Source organism: Aspergillus tubingensis (assembly GCF_013340325.1).
Source record: "Aspergillus tubingensis WU-2223L DNA, scaffold_11, whole genome shotgun sequence".
NCBI classification, from domain to species: Eukaryota; Fungi; Ascomycota; class Eurotiomycetes; order Eurotiales; family Aspergillaceae; genus Aspergillus; species Aspergillus tubingensis.
This window is the reverse complement of record NW_023336285.1, coordinates 865,390-885,383: the sequence shown is the minus strand read 5'-3', so window position 1 is coordinate 885,383 and position 19,994 is coordinate 865,390. Positions and strand designations below refer to the sequence as shown.

The 19,994-nt window shown below is 50.8% G+C and overlaps 7 protein-coding genes across 7 annotated transcripts; 4 read left to right on the top strand and 3 right to left on the bottom strand.

Annotated features, from left to right (window-relative positions):
- Window positions 1–863: 863 nt before the first annotated feature.
- Window positions 864–1,226, bottom strand: AtWU_09638 (uncharacterized protein; the record flags this gene model as incomplete). The annotated part of the gene is made up of 2 exons (XM_035504744.1): window positions 864–1,121; window positions 1,200–1,226. The coding sequence occupies 2 exons, from the start codon at window positions 1,224–1,226 to the stop codon at window positions 864–866; spliced, it is 285 nt and encodes a 94-aa protein (XP_035360637.1).
- A 1,714-nt stretch (window positions 1,227–2,940) lies between these two features.
- Window positions 2,941–5,475, top strand: AtWU_09637 (carbohydrate-binding module family 48 protein; the record flags this gene model as incomplete). Its single annotated transcript, XM_035504743.1, has 3 exons — window positions 2,941–2,963; window positions 3,020–3,317; window positions 3,682–5,475. 3 exons carry the CDS (start codon window positions 2,941–2,943, stop codon window positions 5,473–5,475), a joined length of 2,115 nt encoding a protein of 704 aa, XP_035360636.1.
- A 255-nt stretch (window positions 5,476–5,730) lies between these two features.
- On the bottom strand, window positions 5,731–6,195 carry AtWU_09636 (uncharacterized protein; the record flags this gene model as incomplete). The annotated part of the gene is made up of 4 exons (XM_035504742.1): window positions 5,731–5,788; window positions 5,844–5,902; window positions 6,000–6,025; window positions 6,099–6,195. 4 exons carry the CDS (start codon window positions 6,193–6,195, stop codon window positions 5,731–5,733), a joined length of 240 nt encoding a protein of 79 aa, XP_035360635.1.
- A 1,348-nt stretch (window positions 6,196–7,543) lies between these two features.
- Window positions 7,544–8,041, top strand: AtWU_09635 (uncharacterized protein; the record flags this gene model as incomplete). Its single annotated transcript, XM_035504741.1, has 2 exons — window positions 7,544–7,749; window positions 7,831–8,041. The coding sequence occupies 2 exons, from the start codon at window positions 7,544–7,546 to the stop codon at window positions 8,039–8,041; spliced, it is 417 nt and encodes a 138-aa protein (XP_035360634.1).
- A 331-nt stretch (window positions 8,042–8,372) lies between these two features.
- On the bottom strand, window positions 8,373–10,057 carry AtWU_09634 (phospholipase, PLC-D; the record flags this gene model as incomplete). The annotated part of the gene is made up of 7 exons (XM_035504740.1): window positions 8,373–8,688; window positions 8,734–8,883; window positions 8,932–9,140; window positions 9,186–9,224; window positions 9,274–9,450; window positions 9,497–9,910; window positions 9,959–10,057. 7 exons carry the CDS (start codon window positions 10,055–10,057, stop codon window positions 8,373–8,375), a joined length of 1,404 nt encoding a protein of 467 aa, XP_035360633.1.
- Window positions 10,058–11,521: 1,464 nt separating this feature from the next.
- On the top strand, window positions 11,522–12,481 carry AtWU_09633 (VIT1/CCC1 transporter family protein; the record flags this gene model as incomplete). The annotated part of the gene is made up of 2 exons (XM_035504739.1): window positions 11,522–11,886; window positions 11,953–12,481. 2 exons carry the CDS (start codon window positions 11,522–11,524, stop codon window positions 12,479–12,481), a joined length of 894 nt encoding a protein of 297 aa, XP_035360632.1.
- A 6,054-nt stretch (window positions 12,482–18,535) lies between these two features.
- AtWU_09632 (phosphatase PAP2 family protein) lies at window positions 18,536–19,931 on the top strand (the record flags this gene model as incomplete). The annotated part of the gene is made up of 2 exons (XM_035504738.1): window positions 18,536–18,957; window positions 19,034–19,931. 2 exons carry the CDS (start codon window positions 18,536–18,538, stop codon window positions 19,929–19,931), a joined length of 1,320 nt encoding a protein of 439 aa, XP_035360631.1.
- Window positions 19,932–19,994: the final 63 nt, after the last annotated feature.

Below are 19,994 nucleotides of genomic sequence, written 5' to 3'. Positions count from 1 at the left end.
AGGGGCAACACGGCAGAAGTTTAATGGAGAGTAGCTTTGGGAGGAGGGATTCTCTTACCAGTGAGACTTCAGCGGCTTCTCGGTCGCGTGGGATTTGCAGACAATGGAAGGGTTGAGGGACCGGCTAGAAAAATGGCAGAAACACCTAATTTCGGGATGGAAGCCTTCTAGACAGTTCAATGGGGGGCTGCTTTTAAATGAAATTGAATGGCGCCAGAAAAGGGGTGGTGGTGGTGAAGTGGTGATACGCAGGGAACTTGATCCGGAGGGGTTGCAGAAAAAGGGAGGGGAAATGAATTAATGAAGAACCATGAAAAAGGCGGGGAGCAAACCAAAAAGCCAAACTGGATGATGGATGGATTATTATATGACTCGCGTCTAAAAAGTAAAGTCCTCTCATGATCATATCACTCTTTACTTCTATTTACAGTGGAAAATCATGTTTTTTCATTTTTATTTCCTTTTTCATTCTGATTATCTCCCTTCCCCCCCCTTTCCCAGTCTATTCCATTCCAGGAGTTCGGCTCTCTCCTACGACTGTACACACCATCCTTCGGAGAACTCCCCGGTGGTGCCCTTGTCGAACCCACCACCACCACCACCATCATCACTCAGGCCACCCTCCGTTCTTACTAGTAGACTCACCTCCTTAATTAAGGGCAACGGACTAAATTTCGGATGTGTTGGGAACCTCCATCGCTAGGACAAGATGGCTCAGACGGCTCGATCGACGTCACGGACACCCCGCTAGTCCAGTCCACTACTTCAATAGCTGACGGCCTTGGGTCAATAGTCTGTCTCCGTTCCTAGGTATTATCAAATGAAATCCATAGTCGGGCGTAGTCGATCGGACTAGCACCGTCTCAGCGCGTTCCAGAAGGTGAAAACGAAAAGGAGACGTGGACGATGGGCCCCAGACCTCCGAATCCTTCAGCCCAGTCGACCGGGAACGGACGCGATGTGGAAGAGGTGGAAGCTTCGATCGGCCCTCCCAGGGGCTTCCAGACGGTTTCTAGAACATTGCGGTATTCGGAATAGGAGGGCCAGTCAGAGTGCCAGCCAGCACTGGGTTGCGTTGCGTTGCGCCACCGGCGCTGTTGATTGAGATTGACAATCAGACCCTTGAACCGACCAACAACAAAGGGGGCGGGGAATCGCAATTAGTCCAGGCCAAGCAGACGCAAAAAGGAGACACTTACTGCCGACCAAGCATCATTCCTGCCCATCCCAATTCATCAAAGGTCGGTCTCGATTGCAGATAATTGGCTCATTGGGGGTTCTAATTCTCTCATCAGGCCCGACGCAGGTGGCGAACGAAATGGTGCTTGCGTTTGTGAGTCTGCTCTCCGTTCGGATGATCTGCTTGCTGAGGTCATAGCCAGGGTAGACTATCCGTTCGTTGACGTTTGCTGGAGAGCCACCATTCTGACAGGGCAAGTGGTTCCGTCAGCCACTTCGAGGTGTCAAAGTGCCATCATCTCCACTGAGAAGGTCAAGGTAACGGTCTGCTGTTTGCCAATCCGGCAGGCAATGAGAGCTATCAGACACACAGAGCTCCCATGGATCCATGAACTCGTTGCTGCTTTTGGCTCCATTCGAACCGACCTTCCCTCCCAAGCCTAATCCGGTTAGCGTTCTAGCCGTTATCGCATTCTTGGTTCGTCGACTTGGACTATTCCTTGTGCGGACTAGCTGATGTCCGTGCTCTCTGAATCAGGATTAGCGCCGGGAGTGCTGTTGGTGGAGGATGGAAAGACAAGACAAGAATGAAAGGGTGTTGAATTCATCCACTCCAGCGCTTCTTCTTACCGCTCATCCAAAAGGTCAACTCTTATTCTCGTGATCATAGCCTGAAACAATAATACAGACAGGGCGGTTATCTGTTGGCGTGAAGGCTTCGACAAAATGGAAAATGGGGGGCGGGGCGAGTGCCTAATGCAAGTTCGCCAACAGTCACATCGATGGCTGGACTGGACCTTTCAGTCTTACAGTGTAGTCCAGTCTAGTACTTCGGCTGTGGGTTGGGATCTACACGGACCATATAAAGTTTTCCAGGCTCTCACAGTGCATATGTTGAATAACTTACTCTCATGCTCTCTGTAGTCTGTACGGATTAATATGTAAAGCAATGTGAGTGATTCGATCAGGTCCGTCAGGTACCATCGACGTGTTTTATCCAGTAGAAACTCTTGCCTGTGCGAAGCCCCTGGGAAGATGCGCCAAAAGGCAAGGCGAATGGCTGTGACTACGGGCAGGAATGCAGCCCTGCACGAGCCTCCATACCAACGGACTCTTGGGATTCCCACAACAAGGTTCTGATGAAACTGGCCAAGTCTAGCGCGATAAGATGCCAGCTGTCGCTGCGCTGAGTTGTACACGGGCTGGCAAAGAGCTGGCAGCCACTGGGAGTGTCTAGAATTCTTTCCGGTACGGGGTGACTCAATCCATGTGTTATTCCGCGAGGCTTGCTTAGAATTCATCATTACCGAATCCTCAACACAGAATAAGCCACGGCGAAAATCATTGCGTGTGTGTGTATGCTGTTGCTTGCTGTTTCGCCTTGATCAATTTTGACACCAGGAACATCCAAGTGGCGGCTTCTTACAGCGTACCTACTTACTTACTCACTTGCCAGTCAATACTTCCTGCCAAAGAGTCCGACCGGTGACGGTCTGTGTGCGACCGAACAGCGCCCCCCGCTCCATCTCTCTCTCCCCTCTCCATCTTTTTCCCAGCAACACTTTATCGCCGTTCCCAGCCTCTTCCATACGCCATTTCTTACCATTCTTTAATCTTTTTTTATTTTATCCTGTTTGCTCCGAGCGTTTAGCTCTCTTGTTATCCCTCCGTTCCTACTACAGTCTCTGCTGCTGACAAGTTCCTGCTCCCACCACATCTATTGTCTGAGTTTGGGGGATCCAAAGCCCACCCGCCGTAAAAATGGGGAGCTACACATTTACATGGTAAGTGACAGATCCCATTCTCCCACCCTCTGGAACCTCCAATTGTGGGGGATCAGCCACTCCACGGCCCTCCTGTGGAAATTCTATTCTATCCGACACCTTCCGTACCAAGCGACAAGCACGTATGGATCAAAGCCTAGCTTTCTTCAGCGTCATGAGCTTGAAACTCTCGGGGTGGATTTGATCGCTGACCGATGCGGATCCTCGCATGCGACCAGGCCGTACAATGCGAATGAAGTGTTTGTCACCGGCACGTTTGATGACTGGGGCAAGACCGTCAAATTGGATCGCGTAGGCGATGTCTTTGAGAAGGAAGTTCCGTTGCCAGTGACGGATGAGAAGGTGCACTACAAGGTGAGACAGCAGTCGCATGCTCTGCACATGACTTTTATGGCGCAGAGCCGTTCCCTGTCCTGATTTGCTTGCCATGCCATTGTTTGTACTTCCCGCCGAGGATTACGTCCTTTGATGGGGAAACCCATCGTGAGGATCCCGTTCCTCTTCCAGTCCCTCTGCCTGTCCTGCTTATCAAGTTCCATCGCGCGATGACGCTCCATCCGTGGCCTGACGTCATGTCGCCGCCAGTCGCGGACGGGCGTGGTTTCCCCCTCTCATGTTTCCTGACTCTCCTCCCCCCAAAACTATAAGACTCCCTTGTCAGCGTCATCGTTGCATTGGTTCCACAAACTAACAATTGTTTTTTTTCTTTGGTTCATAGTTCGTCGTTGACGGCATCTGGACCACCGATAACAGAGCTCCCGAAGAAGACGACGGCAGTAGCAATATCAACAACGTTCTCTATCCCGACCAAATCCTTAAAGAATCAACCACACCTTTATTAAACGGCACTGCAGAAATGGCCGGGGTCACACCAGGCTCGACAACCGCTGCATTGGCAGCCGGAGTCCCCAAGGAGTCCAGCAGCAAACAAGGACAGAATGGATACTATCCCACCATCTCATCGGCCGCTCCGGGGTCGACTACTGCCGCGCTCGGCCAGGATGTGCCGCTCGAGCAGAGGGCCAATGTCCCTGGCTCGTATCCCATTACCCCAGCCAGCGAAGCTGACAAGTTCTCCGTGAATCCCATTCCGGCGTCCAGTGGCGCGGGAAACCCGATCAAGCTGAACCCGGGCGAGAAGGTGCCTGATCCCAGCACCTTCAACGCCAACACTATCTCTTCGACCGCACGTACCGACCGGGCCGGCTATGAGCAGGGCACCAGTGGTGGATTCCCCGGAAGCCCTGCTTATGATGCCAGTGCCTTTGCGATTCCCCCCGTGTCCAAGAACATGATCCCCGAGTCTAGTCTGCCAATGGGTGAAAGCCAGGGAGCCACTGAGCCCAGCTACACAATCCAGTCGGCTGCACCAACGTCTACAACTGCTGGACTTGCAGCTGCTGTCCCGCTGGAGTCTCAGCGACAAACAGGCGGCAGAGTGCCCACGAGAGATGTCCCGGATGTGGTGAGACAGTCGTTGTCTGAAGCCCATCGGGACCCTGAGGCGGCCACCAGCAAGGAGGCTGTCGATGAGAAGAAAGAGATGGAAGAGGAACTTCGAAGGAAAGTTCCGGTGGACAACTCGACTGGCGCGCCGGCGCCTACCACTGTTGCTGGGCTTGGTACTTCATCTGGACTTGGGTTTACCGCTGGGGCTGCTCCTTCGACCAACCTTGGTCCTTCCACTGGCCTTGACGTTGCTACTGGTATGGGTACCACTACCGGTCTGGGCGCTGTGGCTGGAGCTACCGCTGCACAGGGCTCTCAGAAAGAGACAACCAGCGGGTTGCCGGCTCACGATGTCCCAGATGTAGTCAAGCAGTCGATCTCTGAAGCTCATCGGGATCCGGAGGCAGCAGGTGTCGAGGAGGCTGTCGGAGAGAAGAGAGAAGTCGAAGAAGAGCTTCAACAGAAGGTTCCCGTGAGCAATCAGTCTGGCACACCCGCACCTGTGATCACGGCTGCTACATCTGAGAGAGCACCAGGAGCGTCTGGTGCTGAACCGGCTTCGGAGAGCGCGCCGCGTGCTACTGGTGCTGAGTCGGCTTCGGCCCAAGTTTCTCCCAGGGCCACTACCCCTACAGATGGGCCCACGGTGACCACCGGAGTTGCCACATCGAAGGCTCCTGAAGAGTCTGGACCTGGCGCATCTGGCCGTGAGGACACCACTGAGATTCCAACGAAGCCCGCTGCTGGTGCGACGGGAGCGAGTGCGACCAAGACTGTCGACTCTGGCGTAGAGAGTGGCATTGCTCCCGACGAGACGACGCCTGCTCCGACAGCTGGTGCCACGGGGGCCAGCGCAACGAAGACTGCCGATCCCACCGAGACCAGCGGTGCACCGACCAGTGGTACCAGCAAGCCAGCAGAGTCCGCGCCGACCAGCAATGCGGCAGCCACCTCGAAGCCGGCTACCAACAATGCCGCTGGAGCGACGACGAATGGCAAGGAGGAGAAAAAGAAGAAGAAGGGCTTTTTCTCGCGACTGAAGGAGAAGCTGAAATCGGTTTAAGAGGATGCAATGATATGGCTTCTATGATAATGACCCGGGTGTATAATGGGAGGTGGAATGGGGTTTTATGCTTTTCACGTTGACTGGATACCTTGTTTGCATGGCTCGTATAATTGCTACGGCTTGTTTGGTTTATTGCTGCTCCACGGAGCATCGATAGCTAGTATGATAATGTTAATGTTCTGATGAATATATGTCGAGTCTACCTATTGATAAGATGTAGCTATATTACTAGATTACCAGATTACTAGAATACTAGATGGGTATTGCGTTGCTCACAGCCCCATTGACTTTGACCGGATACCCAAGGACACTAGCAGAGATGTCAGTATACGCAGTAGACATGATAGAAAGAAAGAAAGACATACTCCTTCCCCGTCTGCGTCAAACAACAACCACAGAAAATCGACGCCGGATAGCAAATGACCTGCAGGCAGTTACTAAGTTAGTTGTCATATTCAACCCAGGCCTTTTGAGTAGATATATAGCAAGCAAGCAGGTAGTGGTGATGTAAATATACATACAGCCGCAACCACCGTACAAATAAAGCCTGAAGGAGTTATTAGCATACATACTTATATATGAAACAATAGGTTTGGGGGAATATGAAGGAAGGAATATACCTAATGTCGGTCCCACGACTTTACAGCGACATGGGTTCTGGTCTGTTCCGCATTGGAAGCAGATGGGGAAGATGGGAAGGAAGGGGATGTCGCACATATTCCTCTGTTTTGGGGGGTTTGACTGAGTGGTGGATTAGGTATTAAGATTAATTAGGTATTAGGGGGATTCAATCGGTAGATGGAGAATGGGAAATGGAGGGAAGTTTCTGGTGTTGTGCTGTTGTATATTCTGTGTTGGGAGTACATTCCTGGGTTGTGAAGTAGTGCTGTGTCGTCATCATGAATCATGTATGCAGCATGCTACATAGTAGAGTGAAACTGCATGATAAGAGGGCAGTATGCAGGGTTATTTCATAGGATATCTTGTGCCTGTTATTATTCTATAGATATAATTATATGTTAGATAGATTTGAGTTGAGTATTCTACTTGTAAGAATTGACATGCTCATATAGTGAGTGAGATAGTGGTGGTCACGTTCCACCGTACCTTACATACTTACATACACACACCATTTATCAATAGCAATTGATCAGGTGTCAAATCAGATGACAGTTCTAATCATTAAAGTACCATGACAACTTAGTATTTATTACTCATCTGCAAATGTCACAACCAACTACCGAACCCTGCATCCCATCCCATCCCAATTCATCATCCCTTCCCGCTTTTTCCCTCCCCATCAACGCTCTGCATACCTAATCGGGTAATGTTTATGCTGATAGATGGAAAACCGAAATTGACTGCATGACCTGCATCAGCCATCAATATATCATCCATCCATCCCTGCTCTTCATACATATTCCCCAATACTAGCACTACTATAAATACTCCACATCACCTACACAGCCATTTTCCATATTCCTGTCTCCCCTTACCAAGCCACACTAACATACAAAACAACAGCAGTATAAGTCTAGGCATCCTAGGCACCCGAATTCCCCGTTGGTGGAATTAGGAAATAGGAAATAGTTCACAAGGGATTTTCCTTACGCCCCCGCCCGCACACAAGCCTTGGCATTATTGTCCGAGTTACGCACGCAAAGCCACACGCATACTTTCCTTTCCTTGGTTGAGTTGGGTGGGTTTACTTGAATTTGAGGAGAAAACCATCTTTACTTTTTCTCCTTTTTCTTCTTACACTGTGACCTAGACACTGTTGTGGCTTTACTATTCTATTTTTCTCTCTCGTGTCAAAGCCACAATATCCCCCCACCCCAGGATTGAAATCACTAATTTAAATACTCCTCGTGTGGGTTAGTTATATAAGGTGTTCGTTCGTGTTCGTGTTCAACTCAAGTTTCCGATCCATTTCGATCAGCCCTACGCCTTATAAGGTCAACAACCGCACACCACATTTCACCTCACTTCCTTTCTACAATACACCACCACCACCACCACAACAACAACAACCCTACGGGTTAATAAAAAAAAGGGAATAAAGAAGATGACCCGCCTCTACCCCCTCTTCATCCTCCTCTTCGTGCTCCTCATCCTGGGCACAATCTTCTACATCACCTACTCGATCATCCAAGATGTGAAGCGCAACACGCGATCCAAGATGGAGAAGAAGAATGTCACGTTCTCTCGGGATGGAGTCACCGTCGGTGTGAAGGAGTTGAAGGATGAGGATTATTTGGATCGGAGTCAGAGGTATATATATATCCCCTTCCTCAATATCCTTTACCCCCTTCTGGTCCTGAAGCTAATAATGTGTTTTTTGTTTGTGTATAGTATCCTCGTTAGCATGTGGAATCATACCTCCTTCCCTGCGTATAAGAGTCGACTGTGGGATATGACGAAGCCGACGAATTGGAATGAGAATGGCGCTGGGGGCAGTGATGATGGGTTGAGGGATCGGTTTTGGAGTGCGGCGGGGAAGGTTGGGGAGTGGGCTGGATATCAGCAGGGTCAGGAGGGGGAGGGGGATAAGAAGGGGCAATGATGAGTTTGATGAACTTTGGGGGTGTGTGGGGTTTATATAATACTGGGGATTAGGGATTGGGGATTGGAGTTCTGTGTTGGTTTGGGTTTCTTCTGCATGGGGTGCGTGCGGGTGGTAATATGCTCTGCTATGCTGTACACGCTGGCTTGCATTCATTATTAGCTATGCATTATGCGGCTATCTCCTTTTTTTGCTCTTCTGCTTGCTGACGAGATACATGAATCAACGAATCGCTTTGACTCGATTTCAAATCAACTTTGCATATGTGCATATGTGCATATTGCAGTCATCATAATGTTAGTCACATCTCATCTGTCTCATCATCATGGGTTTAATCGAGGTTCTCGTAATAGTCATAATCCTGGTTCAGCTTGTAGTATGGATCCGGCTTCGGCTCCCAGCTGCTGCCGTACCAGGTCGGCGTCGTCAACTTCTCCGGCGTGTCGTCACGCTTCTCGCTCGAGAAGACGTATTCGAAGGTTTTGGCCCATTGCACGCGATTGTTCAGTCCCTCCAGACCCCACAGTTCCTGAAGGAAGTGCAGGAAGGAGGTGTGCGTGTACGCCGAGTTGTTGGCATACATGGTACCCTGGTCGTGGATCAGGTGGTTCGCCGGGATGTAGGGCGAGATGACGAATGACGGCACACTATGCCATTAGCTAAAGTCAGATATCTTATGGCTGGATACTCACCGAACACCGAGACGAGTAAAGTCGTAGGTCACATTGTGGCCGTCAGACATGCCAGTGAAGGTGATGCCATCCTCGGGCTGGGGAACGTTGACCGGCGTGGGAACGTGGTCAGCAAAACCACCGTGCTCGTCAAAGTTGAGGATGATCAGACTGATATGTCAGTTGCTTAAGCTCAAAGTAACTTCTGCAGGCACTTACACGTTGTCCCAGTACTTGGACTTGCGCACTGCATCGTACAGATGCTTGATCAGCTGCTCACCCGAGGCCATGTTGCTAGTCGGGTGCATCGAGTCAATGGTGCAGCACTCGGGGTTATAGTAGGAGAACTGGGGCAGAGTTCCCTCCTCGAGATCGCGGTAGAACTGGTCGGAGTGAACCAGACGGTCCATCGCATTGTCTTGCACCCACTGCTCCTGTTAGAACTATACTGACGTGGAATCTGGCCTACTCACCTTGTACATGTAGGCATCGACAATGTCCGTCTCATAGTACTGTGTCACTTAGCCATTGCTCCGTATCCAAATGTGTCACATCGCTTACGTTCTTCCAGGTAATGTTCTTCTTGCTGAGAGCCTCGAAGATCGAGGTCGCACAAGTCGTACCGGTGTAGTTGGCATACCAGCCGGCAGATTGGTAGGTGTTGTCAACGAAACCGCAGGTCGATCCCGAAGTAGCGAACTGGCGGTTGGTGTTGGTCGGGCCAGGGTGTTCCGCGAACTGTCTGGTCAGCGTGCGCTCATCACCAATACCATCCGCAACTCACATAGCTGTCCCAGAAGGCAAAGTTCTTCGCAACCTCAATTAGAGTTGCCGTCTTCTTCTCATCGTAGGCCTTGATGACGAAGCTAGACTCGCCCGGACTGGCTGCGTATTTCTCCGACTGGCGCTCAATAAAACCTCCCATGTTGGGAACATCGTCCTTGGTGGGGTACCACTTGCGGAATATCTCATACGTGACGCCGGCGAAGTTGTGGTCCGGATCGGTCAAGGGCACCTCGGTTTCGAATGGCGCAGCGCAGACATTGAGAGGTTCGTCCCAGACCGTCCAATTGGGATTGGTGTACTCGTTGCAGTAGGAGATGTTGCGCAAGTTGTCAATGTCGGGGTGAAAGTCCCAGTACCCGGCGATGTTGTCGAACGAGTGATTCTCCATCATCAGGTAGATGACATGTTTGATCTGTCCACGTCAGTGGCACTATCGTTTTCGACAAGCAGCTGCACTCACATTGGAGCGAATGTGTCCCCATTGATCGCTATCGCGCTTGTGAGGGAGAGCGGAGGCCACAGTGGCCAGGGCCGAGATAGCAGCTACGTTCAGCTTCATGTTGACTACTGCTCCGCAACCACTTTTTGACACCTCTGAGCTTCTGAATCCCACCTCACCGACACCGGGGCTGACCGGTGAGATATTTATCTTCCTGCCTCGCATGATGAAGGACGCATCCGGGCCTGGTCGGATGCATGGGGGCCTCCTTCGGCGCATGAGGGATCCACTGCGGCAGACATCCTGCGTTCACTAGCCAGCTAGAAGCCAAAGAATGAGTCGCGATGCTCCGTAACTGCCAGTCATGGTCCAATGGCACGCGAGATGGCCCATCCCACGTGGTAGGCAGACGGGCTGCTCGCGTGAGCCTTTTTGTTGCAAGCAAGGCAACACAAGAACATGCCAACTTCGGATGCACTCCGCAGTGGGATGAGGGGAAAGAATTGGAGCAACGAGCACAATTCGGACTGTACAGCCGCGGAGCATTGTGATCAGCTGCTGGAATGATTGGTCATGAAGCAGTAAGTCGGAGATAGCTGCGTCGATTAAGCCGAAATAGGGAGGTGAAAGCGTCTCCGCTCACGCGAAGGACTTCCTGGAGAGGGGAGAAGAGGTGAACTCGGTGAAATCGGCGTCCTCCGGTGCATGCGATAGCAGATGATAGTAGACGATAGTCGATGCAAGCGGTGCATCGTGCTTCAGCCGTGCTTCTCGATTGCAGCTTAACTTGGCAGACTAATCGGGGCTGGACCGGACAGCCGATTGTACTAATCAGCCAGTGGAAGTGGAGTGTGATAGGGACAAAGAGTGTTGTATTAGGAAATAAGCATCTCTGATTGGAGAGTCACCCTCATCGGCGGAGACACCCACCGTGCCACTAAGCCCAACGAGGCAAGGGCGCCTTCCCTTACCGGCCCAAGCTTCAGGGACTCCGCAGTGAAGTGGATCCCTGATTGCAGTATCCCGGCTGCCCCAACCAATCAGAGACCCACGTGCCGCATTCGCGCACCCCCGCGACTGCAGATGACTGGGAGGCCATCAGGCACGTTGTCGGTCAGCTTCTCTCCATAGGCAGATGATAAGCCTGGCTGGCTATCACCGGAGCACAAGATGCATCCTGGAGGGGGTCGCTTCATTGTGCTTTTCCCGCCCGCTTCCTGGTCTCTCTTCCTCGGTGAATGCAGCTCATTCATATGTAGTAGCCGACGCTCCCGTAGACCGACTGAATAATAATAATCACTAAAACTTTCCTGGACCTGAGATCATGCTGATGTTGCTGCTGTGATCTGTTTGCTGCAGCCCATAGGTCAATTGTCGCCCCGATCCAGCTGTTCTGAAATCTACTTCTTCACCCAGCAATCGTCCTCTTCAGCAGAAATCCCCGATTTTCAGGCTAGTCTTCTTGCTGCTTATTTAGCCTGGTTACCACTGTGTGACCTGCCAGTCGAGTAGCAAAGTTTTCTCCTCATCCTCTTCTTCAAATTTGGTTGAAACAACATTCCAACTCCTGTCAGTTCTGTCAACATGTCGATCTCTTCTCTTCGAGGCCTTCTTTCCAGTTACTCTCCCGTTTCAGAGGGATTCAGTCAACCTGATCTGGAAAAAGAGGTTCACGTTTCCCTTCGAAATGGCGACGACAGCGAGTCTTCCTCATCCCGGTCTGTCTGCCGGGAAAAAGCGGAGAAGAAGGAGTCCAAGATTGTTGACGGACGTATCGTCTCCGACGCTATTATCGGTCTCTCCGACGGCATGACGGTTCCTTTTGCTCTAACCGCAGGCTTATCGGCTTTGGGAGACACCAAGGTCGTGGTTTTTGGCGGCATGGCCGAACTCATTGCAGGAGCCATCTCCATGGGACTGGGAGGCTACTTGGGTGCAAAGAGCGAAGAGTGAGTATTCTCCAAATTTTTCACGTAAGAGGAGGAAAGAAGCGGATAAAGCTAACCGGACTCCAGGGAGTCCTACCGCGCAACCCTGAAAGAAACGAAGCAAGAGATCCTGACTGACCCCGCTTCGGTGACCGAGACGATCTCCGATGTCTTTGCGCCCTATGATCTCCCCGCAGAACTTGTGGGAGAGCTCACGCGACACCTCTCCTCATCCCCTAACCTCCCCTCCTTCCTCATGAATTTCCATCACACCGTCCAAGAACCCTCTGGTTCTCGTGCCTTCATCTGCGCCTTGACCATTGCACTGGGATACTTCATCGGTGGCTTCGTGCCACTCCTGCCCTACTTCTTCGTTGGGCCTCATGATGTACTCTCTGCTCTGCGCTGGTCAATCGCCACGATGGCCGTTGCTCTGTTCCTATTTGGATACGGCAAGACTTGCTTTGTGAGCGGATGGAAGGGATATCGGAACATCAGACGCGGCGTCATTGGCGGCTTGCAGATGGTTCTAGTCGGAGGTGTTGCAGCAGGCTCTGCAATGGGACTGGTGAAGGGATTCCAGATGCTGGCAGACTCTCATGGTCATGAGCATTAGCCGAGCATGCGAAGCAGTCCAGTCCATGACATGATTGTTAAAAATGGCGTTTTTGGCGGGATGACAAGAGCTCAAAATGGTATTATCTTCGGCGTTGTTAGGACATGGTTTGGAACATGTACATAGATCTATTAAATCAAGGGATGGTTTTAGTTAAGTTGATAGTAAATCGAATTTCTCGAATACTACATCACCCCACATAACCATTGGAGCAAATCTTCCCAGAATCGTCAGCCCTGCAAACGTCCTCCCAAGCAAGGCATCCACAACCATCCACTGCAACCTCAGGCAGTCACATCCTCCCTTCAACCTGAGGCAACATCAAACCCCCATCCATCACCACACCTCTTACTTGTTCATGATCAATCAACCAACATTCCAAAAATACCCTCACAGCATACTAGTAGTACTACCTGGTATCTACTTCTCCCATTACCAACATTTACTGAATACATACATACTCTACAACATACAATACCAATTACACTAGGCACCACCCATTCGATCATTCTTCCCCATATCCCTCACAAAGACCTGATACTATATATAACCACTATACATACAGTAGTCCCTTATACCCCCAAATATAGATCCATCACTGCAACTAGTAAGCGAACAAGCGATAAACAAGCAAACAGAACAAAGCAAACAATGCCACCTAGTGCCGAGATACTAGTATCTAGCACCTCCCCCAATTAGTGGCAGTGACACCGGTGTACTAAGTAAGCAGTGGCTGTGCCTGCATTCCCCAGATCAAAGCAGATCGACAACATTTATCCAGTCATCTGCTAGAAACTCCGTACCTTGTTCTCCACTGCGACTCGGCATAGCCCAGCCAGGCTGGCAGGTTGGCAGATCACCGTCCATCTAGTTGTAAGAAAGTAGAAACGAAAAAAGAAAAGAAGTACCAAGAAAGGCTAAAAGCCGGTAAGCATTCCATCTCTCGTCGATCGATTGATTGGGCTGAAACAACATGCCGGTTCTCAACTACTACCTCCCTTTCCCCACTTTTAGCCACGCTTTGGCTTGATTTTCTCCCCGGTGAGAACTTAGATGCATTCCATTTCATCTACTGTTCCTTCGGGAGTAGGTATGTTTCACGGGTTGGAAGGGGTGGAATGAGGAGATCGGGAAGAAAGGGGAGCATGGCTTTGAGCCGCATTGTGGAGTAAGTATCTACGAGGTATCTTGGGTTGTACAATTAGTTGTACCTGGGATGGTTTAGATAGAATGTTGCAGATGTTGAGAACTCATGAAGGAGTGAAGCCTTGTGGGTGGTTTGATTATGTGGGTAAGTAACCCATCAGGCTGTTACAAAGCCTAGTGCAGTGCACTGCAGCGCAAGGCAGTGCTAGTGTTGACTGTGTCGTGATTGGCTTGCTAAGTATACTTTACTTACTACTTATGTATGTACTGTGATAGTAGATGGAGTTACCTACCTTAGTAGTGTAGATCTTCCGCAGAGAGAGAGAATCAACTACTCCGTAGTGGTCGTCTATATTATACACAGTATACTATTGCTGCGTATCACCTGTAAATTATCCATCCATTTAGGAAAGCAATACCCGACCAGACACCGCTGTATATCCTGGAGGCGATCCAAGAGTTAATTTGACCACCGGACGAGTGGCATGCGGGCAGCAACTGAAATGATTAAACAACGAACATCATAGCGGAACGGCATGCGGCATGACCTCATTGCCCGGACCACCCTGCAGATGAAGTGGCTGTCTGATTCGTGCCATCGGATGGCACGAGCAAAAGAAAGAAAAAAAAAGCCAACTTGAACATCAGGTGATGCTATGGGGCTGGGCTCCTGCAGCTGCCGACCGGGCGGCGGTCAACGAAAAAAACCTATCATGAGTTTGGTTTGAGAGAAAGGAAGAAATTAATGCTGTATTGTTGTATGTAAGTGAAATGTGTATGTATGTACGGATCCTTACTTGCACTCCAAACGAATGCAAGGCTCACTCACCCACCCACTCACTCAACTCACTGCTCGTTCCTGATGTCAGATCGATATCCATCAATAATGTGGGAGACGTTCGAGAAGCTCGGATTACAGGAAAAGAAAACCAGATTTCGAGTCGATTGTGGCTGATGGGCTGGAACTCCGCCCACGGTTGTCTCGGCTTTCCATGATGTACTATGATGTATACGACGTTGAACCCCATGTTTTCTGCCCTCGGAAACCGTAAATCCATGATGCAACAAGAAAAGAAGCGGGGACCGATGCTTCTGTTACTTTCTTGCTTTCTTCGAAACATTGAAGGTTAGCTGTCACTATCCTCCAACTCTTTCTAGGGTTACCCCCCTATGCATCCCTGACGTTTGAATTTCACAACCCAAATTGAAGTAGTGATGATGATGATCTTTCTGGTCCAAGCCACGGCTCGGCGTCGGGCGGTGGTCGCGTTGTGTTGGCCCAAGCTTATGCCGATCCACTCACGGCCAGGCAACCGTCAACCCTCAGCCATCACAGGAAGCCCGAATACGAGCTTGCTGTAAAGAAATATCCCTGGATTTAGGGGAGGGAGAAAAAGGGTTTTAGTTTCAATATCGGACCCTTTTCTGATAGTTAATTTGTAAGAATAGATGAGACACGTTCACTGCCCCCCCTCTAGTAGTACTATTATCTTATTGTTCTCGCATCCCTTTCTGATTCGCAAGGTATACCTCCATTCTGGGGTTGCTTTGCTGCCTATGCGGCTGGAATTAGACTGCGGCATTCCTTCGTCCTTTAATCTTAGCTCACCATTAATCCCAGCAACGAATCTATCAAGGTGACTATCGAAAAGCACTGCCCGCTGTGCTACGTAAGAAGAAGCTGTGCTCTTCTGAGCCTCCGAAATGAAGCTGGACCCGTGCCCTCGTAAAGTGTTCCCAATATGTATGTATCTAACTTGTTACCGAAATGAAAATCACCTGACGCTGAATCAGCGGATTTCAAACGATGCAAGAAGTAACATACTGAGGTAAGTAAGTAACCAAAGTAATTAACGCGGCCACGACCACGATGGAGATTGTCATCAAAGTAAATTGGGGCCAAAACTACTCATGACGCCGCATTCTGAAACCATACCTTCATTCAGCGCTGTGCTCCCCCAACGCATTATATTACTATATCTTACTTCTTACACAGATAGACAACTCAATAATGAAGCTGCCAGAAATCACCACAGTTGAAGTGAAGCGCCGGCGTCCACCCTCCCCGCATCATCACGATGGATGCAGTAATCTGCCGTGTGCCATGGTCAGCTGCCACTTAGATCCCCAGACTTCCAACTAACTACTGCAGAGAGTTTCACACCAAAAAAAGCCTACCAGTGAGTGTGATGTTTTTTTACTCTCTTCTTTACTCGGATGTGCACTGATCAGCTCTGCCCGGCGCGGCTTGCCGTGATCTTCCCACCCATCTCGAGGTATTCCAACTATGGTATGGAGCCCGCGTACCATACGTATGGTATGCCAACAATACCATACCAGACGGTAATGGGTGGCCCGGCGCTTCCAGCTTTCTTTCTACTCGTGTGCCCAATACACATAATTCCCTACTAGACTGCTGCTTAGACTCCCATAGACTTGCACATCATTGCCTATCCTTGACCCTGAAAATGTCATGTCCCCTATAACTAATAGTTTAGTGACTTTAGTTAGCTACAACACGGAGGTTTAATTATTCATCGTCGGTGTCTGTGTCCCCTTAAGCTAGCACCTTAGTTATTAGGTAACTATGGAGCAAGTAACTGTCTCTACTATGTAGGTTACTAGGTAGTAATTTAGCGGATGACGGAGGGGGAGGCGCATGCGTGGTCCCTCTCATCAACGCGCGCTTTTTTCTTACAGCAGCAGCAGCAGTGCGTGCCTCGAGAGCGTTAGATCGGGCATATGACAGGCGCAGGCTGTTTCGTGTTGAAAGAAAGATGGCTGGTTGAGCGACTAGCCCTGTTAGACTTTTGTGCAGGACGGAGGGGGCGCGCCACTGGACAATCCCTCAACAAAAAGCACCTGTTGGCTGATCACTGTATAGCTAGTCTAGATAGCAAATATCAGGTCGGGCTGGGCACGCGGCTATCGTCCGAGCTGCTTGACCCAGTCATGGGTCGTACGGTCCTGTCTATCCGTCTGAGCTCCATAGCCGCTAACTACTCTGTTTGGACAAAGGTCAAGATTCGAATTTTCGAGTCTTCTGAGCCCAGACTACTATCTAGTACTATCTACTTATGAAGCAAGCGGGATCCGGAAGTTTAGATTACCGATTGATATCCGGGGGGAGGAATGGGCTCTTGCCAACACCCCCGATTGTTCCCTTTGAAAGTGGAATTCACACGGCAATTCCGGCACATGGACTTTGTATAAGCCTTGCCAGCCGGTCAGCCAGCTAGCTAGACAGGTACAAAAACCCACACCAGCAACATGGCATCGTGTCGATGCCGGGTCCGATCGTGCCTAGCTTCCGCAGGGTAAGAAGGAGGAGATTTGATAATGCGCATAATGCGCAGGATGATATTGTGACCAACCAGACTATTCAGGGACAGCGGGTCTTGGCTGCAGGGTAATCGGCGATTTCTTTGGTCGGATGCTGCTGACTGTGAGACCGTTGTGGGTTAAGCGAAATTGGTTCTGGAGATCCACTGCTTCCAATTGGCTGCGGATGGCTTGCGGGTGGAGCTCCCAAGACCAATCATCAGGGGCAGTCCGGAATCCCATGAAATGAGCATCCGGGAGTTGTGCTGGGATGGTCTGAATTGGGCGTCTCGCTGAGTGATAATATTTTTTATTGTTTATTTGGATTTTGAGGTTTGCTTATTCCATTCCCTTCGAGACTCCTGCCCCCTCTTCACTATCTGAATTATATTAATGTGATGTGTAAGATTCATTTGGAACCTGCGTGTCACCAGCGAGCGTGTCCCATAGGTCACTCCTTGCGGAGAAGATTTTATGTCTGTGTCTCTGGCTGCTCGGTGTCAGCCAAAATCCGTAGTAGTAACTACTAGCCTGCATGTTCCGTAGTATATCCCGACTTCTCCGAGAGCTGCTGTTTGGATCCGTTTACATTATGCCTTGCCAGGCAGAACAAAACAAGGCTTATGCTTGTTTGTACCCATATCTTCAATTTTAGCCTCACCCGCAGTTCGGTTGTAGCGGACTCCGTTGCCCGACCATGAAGAAAATTTCTGCAATATGAAAAAGGTTGGACCTTGGTTCTCTCAGGCACTCGGATCTGCCTGTCCAGCGCACCGAGGCACCACCGATGCGAGCTAGAGCCAACAGGGGAAGGCCTCCTTTTCTCATTCCCAAAGCGGGCTAGTGGCTTTACCCGGACGACCCTGATTAGGGATAGCAGTGACGACATGATACGGGGCCAAACCGGTAATACGAGTACGACTTCCCAGTCAGGCTCCGTAAGCCCCCGTACCCGTCGCCGTCCGCCCCGTCGTCTGTCTTGCTGATCGAGAACCTGCAAAATCCTCATATCCCATCCATTGTTCCCTCTTCTCTTCCTCTTTCTCTTCCGTTTTCTCTTTTCTTTTCCTTCCATTCCTCCCGCCTATACTTCCGCTCCTCCTCCTCTTTCTCCCCAATCTCTCTTCCCTCGTCGACCCTCCGGCTCCGTGGCCATTTGCGCCCCTCGCAAACACGTCTCCCTCGTTCTTGGTTTCCTCTCTCGCCCTTACTGTCCGCCTTGCGTCAGAGTAACCCTTGCAACGTGACCGTCCCCGAATATCCTCGTTTGGCCGCTGGAGACCGGAGCCTGCGCTTCCACTTCATTACTGGATCCCTCCAATCTGGTATTTCTCCGCCTTCACCAAACGCCTGTCGGGCCTTGAGCCAGCCAGCGATCGAAACGTTTTGTTCCAGGCGCCGCCCCTTTCAGCTTCTGTCACGTTGACGCCCAGAATCCCCCTTTCCGCCGACTCCGCCGGGCGCTTCCTTTGACCATCTCGAACCTCAAGACTGGCGACATTCTTCCCTTCAACTACGCCTAAAGTGCTGGGATTTCCTGACTATCGAAGATTCCACGGGGGTTTTCAAACGTGACTAGCCGCCGAGATGAATTCCACCCTTCCTTCTTGGAAGGACCGCACGCAGAATCAGTTCGGCAAGCTTCAAATCCAGGTACCATGGCGGTCGATCCAGCTCCTCGTCCCGCATCGCATGCGACGGAAGATTCGCTCCAAGCTTCGCAGCAGGCTTTCTCCGACATCTTCGATATCGTCTCTGCAAACGTCCTTTTCGCCCATGGATACGCTCCGATCACTGCAGAGCCATCGTTGGACGCTATATGATTTTCAATACTTGCTCCTGCTGATCCTTCTGATCTTCTCCCTGAGTGTGATGGGATCTCCTGGGCCTTTGGGGAAGACGGCGATGTTTACCCTACTCCTCCTTTCTCTCCTACTCCCGATTACACGCCAATTCTTCTTGCCGTTCCTTCCAATTGCGGGGTGGCTGATCTTTTTCTACGCCTGCCAGTAAGTCAACCACCCTTTCAGATCGCAGTATGCTGGAGTTTGAGAGAAACTTGGGAACTGACGCTGTCTGAAATAGATTCGTTCCAAGCGATTGGCGCCCGGCTATCTGGGTCCGCGTGCTTCCGGCTCTGGAAAACATACTCTACGGAGCGAACATCAGCAACATTCTGTCTGCTCATCAGAACGTTGTCTTGGACGTGCTGGCGTGGTTGCCTTATGGCATCTGTCACTATGGCGCGCCATTTGTCTGCTCGCTCATCATGTTCATTTTCGGTCCTCCTGGCACGACTCCCCTCTTTGCACGGACTTTCGGTTACATCAGCATGACTGCTGTCGCCATCCAGCTGTTTTTCCCCTGCTCGCCTCCGTGGTACGAGAACCTTTACGGGCTGGCACCGGCCGACTACTCCATGCCGGGTAACCCCGCGGGTCTTGCTCGCATCGACAAGCTTTTCGGAATCGACCTGTACACCTCGGGCTTCAGACAGTCCCCTGTCGTGTTTGGTGCTTTCCCCTCTCTGCACGCTGCGGACTCGACTCTGGCCGCTTTGTTCATGAGCCATGTCTTCCCGCGGCTGAAGCCCTTGTTCGTGACTTACACCCTGTGGATGTGGTGGGCAACCATGTACCTGTCGCACCACTATGCAGTGGATTTGGTCGGTGGTGGCCTCCTGGCCACGGTTGCATTCTACTTCGCCAAGACCCGATTCCTCCCGCGCGTCCAGAGCGACAAGACTTTCCGTTGGGACTACGACTACGTGGAGATCGGAGACTCTGCTCGCGAATATGGCTACGACTTGGCTGCCTACGACGGCGACTTCAATCTTGACAGCGATGAGTGGACGGTTGGATCGTCATCCTCCATCTCCTCTGGCTCCCTGAGCCCGGTGGACGATCACTACACCTGGGAAGGAGAGTCTTTGGCTTCGCCCATCGCCGATGTCGAGTCTGGCAGACATATGCTCAGTGCTTAAGCCAGTCGACCACCATTTTGCACCAACCTCCCTGCATATACAGCATCCACTTCTTGCATCTAT